This window comes from Cyprinodon tularosa, unplaced genomic scaffold, assembly GCF_016077235.1.
Source record: "Cyprinodon tularosa strain WSP-4 unplaced genomic scaffold, ASM1607723v1 ctg787, whole genome shotgun sequence".
Classification (NCBI taxonomy): Eukaryota; Metazoa; Chordata; class Actinopteri; order Cyprinodontiformes; family Cyprinodontidae; genus Cyprinodon; species Cyprinodon tularosa.
In genome coordinates this window covers 18,080-32,050 of record NW_024039548.1, presented here as the reverse complement: position 1 = coordinate 32,050, position 13,971 = coordinate 18,080, and the positions used below count along the sequence as shown (strand labels likewise).

Genomic DNA, 13,971 nt, shown 5'->3' with positions numbered 1-13,971 from the left:
CTCACCGTGCCCCACCACAAAGCATCAGCATAGGTAGTAAACTGGTCGTTGGACTTGTTCTCCACAAGGTAGACGAGGAATGAAGAGAATATCAGAACCAACAAGCCGATGTACCAAGCAGTTACCAGCTCCTGTAGTAAACAAATCAGATGATGCAGTTATTTTAGATGAGCGAAAATAACAAACATTCCTTTAAGAGTAAAGATCCTTTCTCGTCTTTTAAGGTAAGCCCTTTGCCTCCACTTTATACATCATTTTATTAAGCTTGAAAACCAGAGATGACATTTTTTTTCCAAATCTACAGTATGTCTCAAATCTCCCATAACTAATTCTCTCATTTAATAAAACAACATTTAACCAATAATAACTTGTTACATGTCTTGTATAAATGCTATTTACAGTAATATGAAATAAACTGATATGAGCAGCAGATAATTATTTGAGATGGAAATAAACCCTGCAAACAGATGTCTTTGACATAAACCTCTGAATAAATAAAACAAGGAATGCTTTTATTGAAAAAAAACATAAGTGTTTAATGACATATTGTAGTTATCACATGTAAGACAAATGATAAGCAAATTAAGTATACAGTCCTTTACTATATGGTTCACTAGGTTAGGTTTGAAGACTGCATCTCACCAAGATGGAGTATTAATCATTATTAGGAGATTTCAAACTCACATATAAAACCTTCCCTATTGAGTCTAAACAATACACATGCCTTCCTGCAGGTTTTGAAGTGCAAAATAAGAAGTATAGCACATTGTATTGTAGTAACTAAATCAAGGATAACCTCAGATGCTTTTATTTTATGAACATTTTGAAGTGTCTGTATTTAAAATGATGGAAGCTTATCTAGAACCTATGAATGAATAAAGAGGAGAATATGTTTGACTATCAGAACTTCTGTCTGTGGTTTACCGACAAGTTTACTTTCACCTAAGTTTCAATTGAATTCAGTTTATTTATATAGCGCCAATTCAAAACACATGTTGTCTCAAGGCACTTTACTGAGGCAATTCAAACAGATTATACAGATATATAATCAGATAAATTAAAAGTTTTTTAAGGAAAACCAGCTGATTGCGTCGACTCATTGACTCGAAAGCAATCCCTCACATATTAATGGCAAACATTGTTCAGGGAACTAAAATCTGAGATCACTGGTCTAAGTTAATTCTTATGTCTTTACAGCAAGAGAGTTTGTAGAATCCTAAGTAAAAACAAAGATCTAAGTTGAGTCTAAAGTCATCTACAGTATAAGCAACTTAAGTGAACGTTTATTTTCAGACTTGACTCACCACCTCTTAAGGATATTTTCCCTCAGACAGCTAAAGAATGACACTAAAACTATTTTAGTTCCATTTAGGTCCTTATATAATCTGAGGTATACCAACCATCAGTTTTACTGCGTTACCATAGTCAATAAAAAAATGATTGTTGAGCATTTACATTCAAAGCTCCATTAGACTGGAGCAAACTACCTGTTCTAATTAGATGTATTATGTCTCTACAGATCTTTAGGAGAGCTATATTCATTCACTTACAACATTTTCTTTTCTGATATGGATGTATTCTTACCAGATGCTGCTTATTTTGAATTATAATTGAAACAATTTTTGGTGTATTCAGTTTGCTTAATTGCTATTTAAATGTGTCCATGTTAATGTGTATACTGTACTCCTTTGATTTATTGGTTCATGTACTGCAATCTGCTTGCGCTTTGTGGATTCTATTTCTGTCTTCTGTATAATTGTTGTTTTTCTCATCCAGACAGGTTATCCTTTCAATTAAATTTCAAACATGGCATATCAGTCTGAAAAGCCCGACTTTAAAGGCGGGACTTATAGGATCTCTAGACACAGGTTTTCATTCAATCAGATAACAACAGATGTGTAGCAAAAACGTCTTTAAGAAAAAAAAAGAATAGCCTTTAGAGCATGAGGTTAATATAAGTATATATTTATCTTTTTCTGGATATAATGAAGGGCATCATTAAAACATTGCTCCATTGCATTATGGGTAATTCTGGTGACACATTGGAAACTCCTGCCTTCAGTCCAGGGATTGATCCAGGAGCTTTTAGACTGTATAGTCTAAGCCTGCCGTGACTGACAAGCTGTGTATTGAATACACATGGTGTGTGTCAGTCTGGGTTGCCAGCCTATAATTCCCTGAGGGAAAAAAAGCCCTGGGGTTTTTAATCCCAATGCTTTGCGGGAGAAGAGGGCTATAATTACTTTATCTGCAGCTAAATGGTAAAAACATAAATATTTGTGTGGCTACCTCTATTCTAGACACCAGTACAGAAAAGCCCCCATGTCACAATTTTTAAGGAGTTGTGTTTTCTGTTTAAAGATGCACTGGAAACATAGCTGGCCAGAAGCTTTCCCACCGAGAGATGTAGGAATAGATAAAAGATTCCATCTTTAAAAGAAGCAAAGAAAAGCAGAAATGACCTGCTGTGGTTTCTACAGGTACTGTAGAAGTAAAAGAGAATATGTCTGTGTGGGCAGCTGCAAGTGAAAGCAGAGCATTAGCAAAGATTTAAAGAAAAGAGAGCAAGAGGTTTCAGAAATTGGAACAGAAAAACAAGAACAAAGTAACTGGATCACTATGTTTTCACTAAAATGTTATGGATACATCATTTTTCTATTCCTTGTAAGACAATGCGCTTTCTTTTCTAAAACTGGTTCTTTTACAGTGGGTTGTTGAATGGTGTGGCTATGTTCCCTTAAATATGTTTTTTTAAAGAATTTTTATATATAAAAAAAGTTTCAGGACGAGAAATTCACATATTACTGAATATTCATGACTAATAAACTAATAAATAAACTAATAAACACTGATTCTATACTTTTCAGCATAACACATCATAAGTAATAATGTGTTAACGACAAACTATTACAGTTGAAATAGAAAGTCTTTTTTTTTTATATATATATTGTGTTATTGTTTTTTTCTATAATGTTTAATTTTATCTAGTAGTTGGTCTTGATCTGTTTTGTCACACAGCTGTCAAATCTAAGCTGGACCAGCAGTCAGTCTAGGGTGATTTTCCATGTGTTTTAGAATAGAATAGAATAGAATAGAATAAAGAATTCCTTTATTGTCCCACAATGGGGAAATTCTGGTGATTATAGCAGTTTTTAGTCTAACCTTGCTGTGGGCATACACCACGGAACCCAGCAGCTTCCAGGTGCCGCCTCTTCGGTCCATCCGGACCATCCGAAGGATCTGCAGGAAGCGCAGGCTCCGCAGGACTGAGGTGGCAAACATGTTGCTCTGGCTACCTGCTGATACCACCGCCACTGATGCTATCAGCACTATGATGTCTTGTGGTGGCAGAGGGGAAAGAGGGTAGAGAAAATTATTATGAAAAAACAAAACATAAACAAAAACCAACTTTTTTAAATTGGAGTATGAGTAGATAAAATTAGTGTTTTTGTGTTACATTTGAGATTTTTTTATAGCAGTTTGTGAACATTAGCACTGCCAGTCTATTTGTAAACCCAAATGAAAATATTACATCAAATTCACAAAAATTAAGATTAATAAGTCGATCACTTGGCGCATACTGGTTCTGAACTCATTAGGAAGGCTCATACTTAGGATCCTCAGGCTTGCCATCCAGAGGGCACCGAGGATCCCCTTGTGCTCTTTGTTATTTTCCCTTAGGGCTGGAGTTACTGTTGGGATCTGGAGACTACCCTTTGTCTCCAGCAGAGTGCGCCGTGGGTCTTCTGGAGCTGGAACCTTCCTGCACACCTGATTTCCATCTACTCATCAGGAGACCTCCACTTTATAAGCTCCTGCCAGAACTTGCTTCCACGCCGCAGTGTTGATCTTAGTTGGTTAGCTTCCTGAGCCTCTGTTACAGATTGAATCTTGGTTGTCTCTAGAGTGAGATCTGATTCTAATCTCTCCTTTGTCTGTGCCTCACAGGAAACCTGTCGCTAGTCTGAAGCTCAGGAAGAGCTGCCTCACTGGAACCCTGTCTCTGGTCTGAAGCTCAGGGAGAGCTGCATCACAGGAAACCAGTCTCAAGCCTGAAGCTCTAGGAGAGCTTAACCTGCTAATCTGCCCTGGTGAGCCAACCTGAAGGTTCCTATGTGGAATCACCCTGTAGAATCCTATGTGGATATTCCCTGTTGTTCTTTGCAATGAGCTGGAAGCTCAGCCTGAGCAATCCTATGTGGATATTCCCTGTTGTTCTCTGCAGTGAGCTGGAAGCTCAGATCAAGGTCTGCCATGCTAAGCCTGAAGCTAGATGCTTAGCTTCCCATGAACTCTGCTAACCAACAGTCTCCAGTCCCAGTCAAGACTTTAGTGAACCAGCCCTGAACCTGTTCCAGAACTTATTCTTTATCGTGTGCTTGTGTACCACAATAAACTCTGTTGAACTTTTACCCAGTTTACGTGTGTGTTCTGCATTTTGGGCTTAACTCTGAGACCCATCATGACAGCTCAGTGGCTAATCAAAGGTTTATATTAAAATGCTGTTTCTCACTTGTGTCATAGTATTTGCCATATGAACTCAGCAAACACAAAATAGCACAAAGATCTTCACTCTATTGCTGATGTCTGGAGATGAAAGTGTAGAATGGACAGAGGAGGTTTCTAGCTTGGCTGGAAGTGAGAGAATCAGACTTTGATATTTAATACAGTCCTGACCAATGAATGGCTGCGGCCTTAGGCTGCATAAGGAGGCAATTTGTGGGCAGGTGAGAGAGTCTTCCCAATTAAATTTGCACCTAAACTTCATTAAAAAAAAAAAAAATTAAATAATGAAAATATGGTGGTCGGAGTCTTTATTTTTGAATGCATAAAAGTTTTACATGAAAACATAATTTATAATAAAAAAAAACACAGAATCTACAATAAAACAATTGTTAACAACCTTGTAGAAAGTTTCAAATCCTTACTTCACCTTTTTGATGCAGTGTCCCATTCATCCTCTCCCTTTCCCTTAACTAGAACTTCTATCTTGCATAGTGTGCTTGATATTTTGCTAAATACCCCTTAGCAATACAGCTGAGGGGGCAGCACAAACCCTGTGCCCTCTTGCCTGGCCTGATCTCCTGACTGTACTTTCCAAGCAGAAAGATCCAAGTATAAACATGGGAAAGGGTCAAATACAGCTAATGCCACGTCTTTGCAAAAGACTTCCTGCCTTTAAAGCTCTTACCACAGCTGAAAATGAAATCAGCAAACCATGGTCATTATAGAGTGCTGAGAGACTAAACTCAGAAAGAGAAAGTGCGCTCTGTCATAGAAGACCAGGGTGCTGGAGAGGTTAAACTCACCTATGACGCAGAAGGGCTTCCTTGCAAAACGCAGCCGACCCTGCCATCCTCTGTAGCGGCAGCAACATCCTGCTGACCAGATGCGGATGATGTACTCCAAACCGAACACCACAATCATTACACATTCCTGTGGGTATAAATGGGAGAAAGCTATATGTGATAGTTTAGGAAGCACTTGTTTTATTGTGGGAGGAAGATTGTATTCTATGCCTATAGCAGGTTTACAAAAGAATACCAATAAAGGCACCTGGCTGCAAGATAAGAGACCAGTGCATGTCCTTCTGAGGCTTTAAAGCAATTTAAAGCTTAAGCCAGAATTACTTACTTACTTACTTACTTACCAGGAATATTGGTTTATCTATTTTATCTTCCTTTTTTTTTTTGCCTATGGTTTAAAGACATTAATCCGCAAAGTTTTCTTAAAGTCCCATCACAGCATGAGAACCAGTTTTTAGTCTGCATCATCAGTGGGTCATTTCAAAATGAGTTATGTCAGCTGATTTGCTGTTTGCTTGTGTCCAACTGGTCCCGATTTAATAGCAGTTATATTTTTCTGCCCCACAGAGATATTCAGTTTATGGAGAGTCTAAGCAGATGCAAAATAGAATAAGGTATTTCAAATGTGGCTAAACGTGTTATTATTATTATTTTTTTTTTATGGCTGGATGATATGCCCAAAACTTATATCTGTCATGTTCTGCTGCTCTGGACATTTGTTGTGTTTATATTTGACCTTTTGTGTTTTAGTGGTTTATGTTTTTCTGTTTTTTTTTCCTTTTAGCATCCCGTGTCGAATCTTATTTTACCACAGTCCTCCTGGGTTTGGAAATTTGTTTTATTAGGGTTTATTTTGTTACCCTTAGAATTATTTTTATTCTTGGTTTTTATTTTGATTTATCATGTTTTATTTACTTCTTAGTTTAACTTTTCCTTGGGATTTTTTCAGTTATGTCTTATTTTGTATTCTTGTAATTTATTTAGTCTTTATTGTAGTTTTTCATTGCTTATTGTTTACTGTTATTCCTATGGCATTGTAATTATCCCAGTTTTTCCAGTCTTCTCCCTGTCATCTAGTTTTCACTTGCTCATTCTGTTTTTTCTGTTCTTATTTATTAGTTTCATTTCCATTTTGTGTCATCAAAGTTCATTCCAGTTACTTATAGGCCCTGTTATATTTTCCGGTTGCTCTCTGTTACCTACAATGCTACTCTTCTTTCCCCTCAGTTCTCTTTCATCTTTTTCTTCCCACACCTGCTCCCTTTAGTCAGTTACTCCATGCATTTTTCAGTATTCCCCTTCCCGGTATATTAACTCCTTCTCTGCAGTTGCTCATTGCTGGATTCTCTTTATTACCTCCTATACGTCATCTGTAAAAGGAAAGGTATGTGTTAACATCTTTAAGCTTGCGTTCCCCGATTCTTTCCTGAGACGATATAACTCTGATGTAATAGAGTTATATAATATATAACTCTGATATAATCAGGACAAAACTCTGGACAAACACTCTAAATAACACTTTACAATGCATGTGTGTGTATTCAATAACAATGAGACATGACAACAACTGTGTGGTGTGAAGGCTGCAGCGCCTCAGACTGGAAGGAGGTGAGAAGAGTAGTAAGAACAGCAGAGAAGATCATCGGAGGTCCTCTTCCCTCCTTTAAAGACATTTCATCCTAGTGCGGCATGACATCATAAATGACCCCTCACACCCCCACCATGGACTGTTCTCCCTGCTGCCCTCTGGAAAGAGGCTTATATATATATATATATATATATATATATATATATATATATATATATATATATATATATATATATATATATATATATATATATATATATATATATATATATATATATATATATATATATATATGCCAGTGGTAATTGGAGCACTGGGGGCTGTGACCCCCAAACTGGGAGAGTGGCTACAGCAGATTCCAGGTAAAACATCAGAGGTCTCTGTCCAGAAGAGCGCAGTCCTAGGAACAGCTAAGATACTGCGCAGAACCCTCAAACTCCCAGGCCTCTGGTAGAGGACCCAAGCTTGAGGATGACACATACCACCCCACGAGGGGTGAGAAAACAGTTGTTGTTTTTTTTTCTTTTTATAATAAAATTTATGTTAGAACTGAAAATATATATACATATATATTACATATATATTATATATATTACAGTCATACATATATATTACATTTTTTTATGTATTTATTAATGTTTTTGAAGGCTGCACTTTAAAAAATTTAATTGTCTAAAGCTGTTTTAAATGAAATTTCTTTTTGTTTACATTCGTGTACACAAAATGACAAAATTTCTAAGTCTACAGTCTAAGTCTTTTTTTCCCCATAAAAGGTAATCTTACTCATACCGGATAAATTACTTGTGTTAGAGATAGCAGCGCTTACCAACGGGGTCGGTTCTACAGGAAGTCTGCCCTGAATCACAGATAAAAAAAGCATTTTATACAACTCCAGTGTCACACCCTGCCACATCATCACAATACATCATTACATCATAAACTTTTGTAAATGTCTGGATCCCTGGCTCCAGTCAGATCAAACTATTACTCAGTGTCCCAGATAAAGGCAGATAAAGGAACTCGCTGTTAAGAAAGATCCAATCTGTCTGTGCCCCCATTTCATTTCCAAATCTCTGCTATGTACATAATGAACATTATAATTGTATATATTGACAGAGGAACTGTCCTAATTAGATAAACGGCTTGAGAAAACATTAGTTTTGACTCACCCATAAAAAAATCCAAATGCAACTCTCATATTACTCTCTGCTATTGTCCTTTGTTGCTTGCCTGTTTACCATTTTATTTGTTGTCTGCTGCAATCATCTCAATAAATCTGCAAGAACCAGTCTCCGCCTCTGCATGTTGGGGTCCTTCTTCAAACTTTGACAATATCACAATATATTTCTTAATTTTGTTACACACAATATAATTTTGATATCAATACAAAGAAAATATAAGCCTCAGCAAGACTGCCAATAATGCCCACAACAGAATCCTCTACAAACTCGTGAAAGTTATTTCGCCATGTTTATGAATCTCTACACAGGTTTAGGCAGGCTGCCATTAACAGGTTATTCTAACACCAACGTGTTAGTTTCCTTTGAAAAGGCTTGTGACGTTTAGTTTATTAGAAACATATATACATTTCCAGTTTTATCTATTACTTGTAGATTCTTCACATATTCTGCCTTATTATTGGCTTATTGTTTGTCACCAGGTGCTGAAGCTCTTCGTCAAATAATGACTGAGGTAGGGTCTCTGTTAATGCACACATACTGCTTTTGCTTCCATTAGATGTAACACTGATGTAATTAGTGGGCTGCACTTTGTGAAATGGTAGCGACAGCTGCAGGGGCAATTGTGTGCAGGAATTGATGCAGTGACCTTTTCCTTTCTGTTAGAGGCTTTTCAAAAGAGAAAAAACACACAAAAAAGTCACATTAGGAAACTTTTAAAAGCATTTTTGCTCTTGTGACCACTAGTCCATACCGAATCACTTTCTTAAAGGATCTTTGAACTCCATTTGGTGTTACGAGTACTTACAGTACAGCAGGTACATTTCATGGTTTGAGGGTAAAGGCTAAAACGAATCAGGTGCAAATGCACAAATCTAAGATTTATTTAACTCTTAACCTTGATGACTGTCTTAAAAAGTGCTCACTTTGTTAGTATTCATTCAGCTAGGCCATAATCTACAGTCATAACTTTGCCTAACAGAAAATCCAAATGATAATCAGGAGAAATAAACACCAACGTTAATCAGATATGTTTTTTGTTGATTCTTAATAAACAATTTATTATGATACAAACTCATTGTATCTCTATTTATATAAATTTCCTTAATTTACCAGTATTTCATATCTCACCTTCAGGCAATATGTAGATCAGGATATTTCAAACTCTTTAGTTATTCATCATTAGCAAGGTTTGACCATATCATCTTGGTAGAAACCCTAAAACAGCATTACAATATGACTCAAATTTCTTTAACTCTGTATATTATATAAATAATAAAAAAAAAAACATAAGCTAACCAACAATTTAAAAACTGTGACTGCCCTCAATTTACGGCATGTGGGGATCCAAACTTTTTTTTTTTTTTTACGATTTAAGGTGTCCCTGTACCCTACTGCTCTATAAATATGCTGTTTCTGAGCATAATTCACTGTTCTTCCCTGCTCGCTTGAATGTTGGAATTAGCTAAATAAAAACCTTTATTACATTTTTGTCTCCCTGATCTTTTACTAAGCTTAAATAGCTATTCAGTAACACCTAGATATCCAATAATACTGCTCATCTTTCTAGGTAAAAAATTATCTAATGCTCTTCTGTGCTATACTCTGCATTCCTCTTAACCCTTTACAATGCAGACTTTTTTACATCGACTCCCCATGCTTCCACCTCTAGAAGTTCTTTGACAGTTCTGCCATAGTTGGCCTCATCACAGTTGGGGACGACTCAGAGTATAAATAGTAGACTCAGGACGTCGTAAATCGGTGCCAACAGAACCACCTTCTGATTAATGCAGGGAAAACCAAGGAGCTACTGGTGGACCTTCGCAGAAGCAGATCCATCCCACTGACACCTGTGAAATTCCAGGGAACGGACATTGAGATAGTGGACTCTTATAAGTACCTAGGTGTTCATCTGAATAACAAACTGGACAGGACTCATAACACTGAGGCTCTGTATAAGAAAGGTCAGAGCAGACTCTTCCTACTGAGGAGACGGAGGTCTTTTGGAGTGCTGGAATCATTTTACACGTCTTTGAGCATCTGTAATTCATTTGCCATGGCTGCATTCTTTCTCTCTCGCTCTCCTCTTCTTCTGCTGGGGTCCACTGCCACGGATGGCTCCTGTTCTGGGCTTGGCCCCGTTTGCCTCATAACCGCTTCTCTTTATGTTTACACATGGAACTCAACTTCAACACTTTACTGCACCACTCTCATTGTCTTACTGATACCTATAGACTTGCATGCACCTGCATTTACACTGATCTTATTATACTTAAGAACCAGGCCGTACCTGGTTCTTAAGTATACGTAACAGCTTATGTGAAAAAAGTTTCCTCTCTCCTGACTCAGGTCTCCTAAAAAAGTACAGTTTGTTCTACAGTATGCTTTCTTATAAATGGCTTAACAGGTTGGTCTCCACCTTGTGTACAAATGTTTTTCATGGAAAAAAACTATTTCCATCAAGTTAGTTGCGAAATACATTTCAGTGAAATGTTTCAACAGTGCACAATGAAATTAAGTACCAAATAGCATAGGTTTCAGAATTTGAAATCGGGGCAGCTATTAGATGCCATCTCAGGATCCAAATTTTAACTTAAGGGTATAGGTACACGGCACAAGTATATATTTGTTCTACTAAACAGATTAAATGGCAATAAATAACTCTCATTGGGGTGATCTAGAATAAAAGCACACGTTTGGTCCTATTATCATATCTTTTTCCTAAATGGGACATACACCTTCTTTCTTTCCCCATTTAAATCATTCAATTATGGTCTATATGAACTAAAACTGCAAAGCTTTGGCAAAATCCTTGTTTTTGTGTTTCATTAGGTCAGATTTTACTTCTGTTCTGAGGTACACCTGAGTTCAACTTGCAGTCTCCTTACAAGGCACTTCATTACTACAATTTAGATTTGTGAGATTGATAAGCCTAAAGTCCATGGTCTTGCTTAGCAGTACCGTGGCAACGGTTGCAACTTTATTGCTCAAAAATACAAAAGGGAATAGAGAAAATTTTACAGATTAAAAAATATTAACCAAACAAAATATAAAGAAATCTAAAACCTAGCTCCTGTGGGGAGTAAGTTTAACCCTTGTGAACGTCAAAGGACTCCAGTTGCACAACAAAAAAGGTAAGGACTGAACAAGCTGATCTCAAGGTGTCTCTCCATATGTAAGAGCATAAATTTCCGAACCCATTGTGAACTTGCACTACATTTTAGATATCTTTAGAGAAAGCTTTGCTGACAGAGATTTCCGGTCCACAGGCTCAAATAGGGCAGCAGGGATGTGGGTATCAGAGAAAAGAGATGAGTCTTCAGTAATGGTTATTATCCTGCTCCCTTTAGTTCACCGATCAAATAGGTGACAGGATTGGGAGGAATTAAACAGAATTCTTTAGCTTCAAAGATTCCTACCAGAATTAGCAGGCAGCTTGAGGAGAAGTCCTTATGATTGGGGATGGTTGTGAAGACAGAAAGGACCAGGCAGCTGAACACCAAGATGAACCTGAACAAAACACAAAGTATTAGAGTCAAACAGGAAAAAAACAGTGGTGCTAACTCTTAACTTCTATAGACCAGTGCAATGAAATTTAGTTGGTCTCTGCATGTTCCACTTTGACAGATATATAGAGCATATATAGAGCTGTTGCTGCACTGAGGAAGAGCGGTAGCCCAAGAGCATGTCAGTGCAATCACAGGACTTATTTCCTGTCTGCAGCGAACCATGAGCCAGACTATTATCCAATTTCCCCGAGATAGCAACCTAATCATGCTTGTTTGTGTAACAAGACATGGAAAAAAAACAAGCTGTGAAACTGTAGCTACTACAAAACAAGCAGCATCTGTCAATTTCCATGCTTTGACTGCTTTTCTCTTTGCTTTCAAGTTCTATCACGTCTTGGTTTTCTTGAAATCCTTTCTCCAGAAACATAGTGCTGTCTAAAGTACCAATATAATTTTGGGCTACCATGCCTTGTAGCATACAGTATAAACTTGTTTGATGAATACTGCAGATTTCCTGTTGGATCAGTTAATTAAAGTGTCTATGCTTCAATTCTGCTGATGACCAAAGATACTGAAAATATCCCCCCTCACACACACACACCAACCAACCCTAATGTTAAGTGTAATATAGAACCTTAACCCCAAAATGAACACAATTTTTTTATCCTTGCTTTTTGTTCTCCTTAGTTAATTCTGAACAATTGCACATATATTATAAACCTTCAGCTGTAGGATTTTTCATTTATATGTCAGAATTCAAACCATCAGGATGGCAAATCCTTATTAATATTTAGGGATGCATGATATTGGGATTTTGGCCGATATCCGATATGCCGATATTTTAAAACTCATGTAGCCGATAACCGATATCGATACTGATGTTAAAGCTGGACAAAAATAAGTAGTCATTGAAAATAGCAGTTTTGTTATCCATTTCTGACACTTTGAAAAATAATATACTCAAATATGTTTTCATATGCTGATATCAAATGGATTTTTAAAAACGCGGTATCGATCTATTTTACTTTCAAAATCTTGTGAAATTTCATCGTTCTGTTACAAAATCTCATGATATTTTGCAAAATCTTGTGAGATTTTGTTAGTAAAATAGATCGATACCGCGTCAATATATCGACATATAAAAATATGGCAAAATTTCCTGAATTTTCGGGGGATTTCGTAGCATAACGATGACATATAGCAATATTTCATTAGTCAAAGAGATTGATATGGTGTTTTTGAATGACAATATATTAGCATATGAAGATATTGCGTTATTTTAATGTATCAATAATTTTCCCTCGTCTTTAGAAGTTTTTAAGTCTGTAAAAAAGAAGTTTTTTGAGGAAGAAGTAGAAGTAGTATTTTTTTTTTTTTTTTAGACTTTAGAAACTCAAAAGCTGATCAAATATCGGGTTAAATATCGGTGGGGTGGCCGATGTCCGATATTCAGTTTTAAGGCCGATACAGTACGATACCGATAGGGGGCCGATTATATTGTGCATCCCTATTAATAATATAAAGCATTATTAAACCCTTTGTATAAATCTCCATTAAAAATGAGCCAGCAGCCGAACTGTGATAAAAATTCCTTTGTGAAATTATTTGAAAACTGTGGGTAGATATGAGAGGAAATCACAGATCTACACCATGACAGACTGTTCATCAGCAGATTATTAAAACAACTGTTCATGAGTTTTCTTATATTTCCTTAACACACCATCTGCTCCCACTTGTTTTAAATTTTATCATTTGTGAAATCTGTACAAACTCTCATGGAGTGTACCTGTATATGATTGTTTTATAGGTTGGCTGGCTGCTTGCATTTCTCTGATCTGCTGTATTGGTATGCTTTGTTAATTGGAGTGAGCAGATTCACCTGCTTTTCTACTAATCCCCCTCATTGCCCCCAGCTGTGGTGATACCTATTAAAACCTGCCTCTCTCTGTTAGTCTCTGCCTAATTGTCTATTTACCTACATAACCTTAGTTCGATTGATAGCGTGCATCGCCTGCCTTACTATATTCCTGTGCCTGCCCTGCTCTCACTGGTTATTCCCTCCATTGCCTTTGTCCACAACCTGCCCTCACTGGATACTTGCCCTGGACTATCTCTTCCTGGCACCAGTCTTTCCGGCAATCATCTTGCTCAAAACCTGCCATCATCCTTCATGATTTCTCAAGCCAACTACCAGCCTCTTCAGACTATCGCCAGCTGGTTCAGCCATCATCTTCTACATAAAGCCTGCTACCAGACTTTTTGCATTAAACTCCAATTAAGTTCATCATTATATTAAACTTTCAATAACCTTTTTAAGAGCACCGCTGTGTCACCATGAAGATTTTCTAAGGTTTATCAGTGTTCAAACCTTTATTTCAATAAAGGCTTAA

The 13,971-nt window shown here is 36.9% G+C and overlaps 1 protein-coding gene across 1 annotated transcript in view; it reads right to left on the bottom strand.

The window, feature by feature from the left end:
• Positions 1-13,746, bottom strand: part of LOC119773830 (potassium voltage-gated channel subfamily KQT member 4-like) — a 34,405-nt gene extending 20,659 nt beyond the window's left edge. Inside the window, exons 1-5 of the mRNA XM_038271007.1 lie at positions 13,679-13,746; positions 11,492-11,582; positions 5,310-5,436; positions 3,163-3,338; positions 6-131 (exon numbers count right to left, since the gene is read on the bottom strand). Of these exons, the coding sequence (XP_038126935.1) occupies positions 6-131; positions 3,163-3,338; positions 5,310-5,436; positions 11,492-11,582; positions 13,679-13,746 (588 nt within the window). The remainder of the gene's footprint in view (positions 1-5; positions 132-3,162; positions 3,339-5,309; positions 5,437-11,491; positions 11,583-13,678) is intronic.
• Between the last annotated feature and the right edge of the window lie 225 nt (positions 13,747-13,971).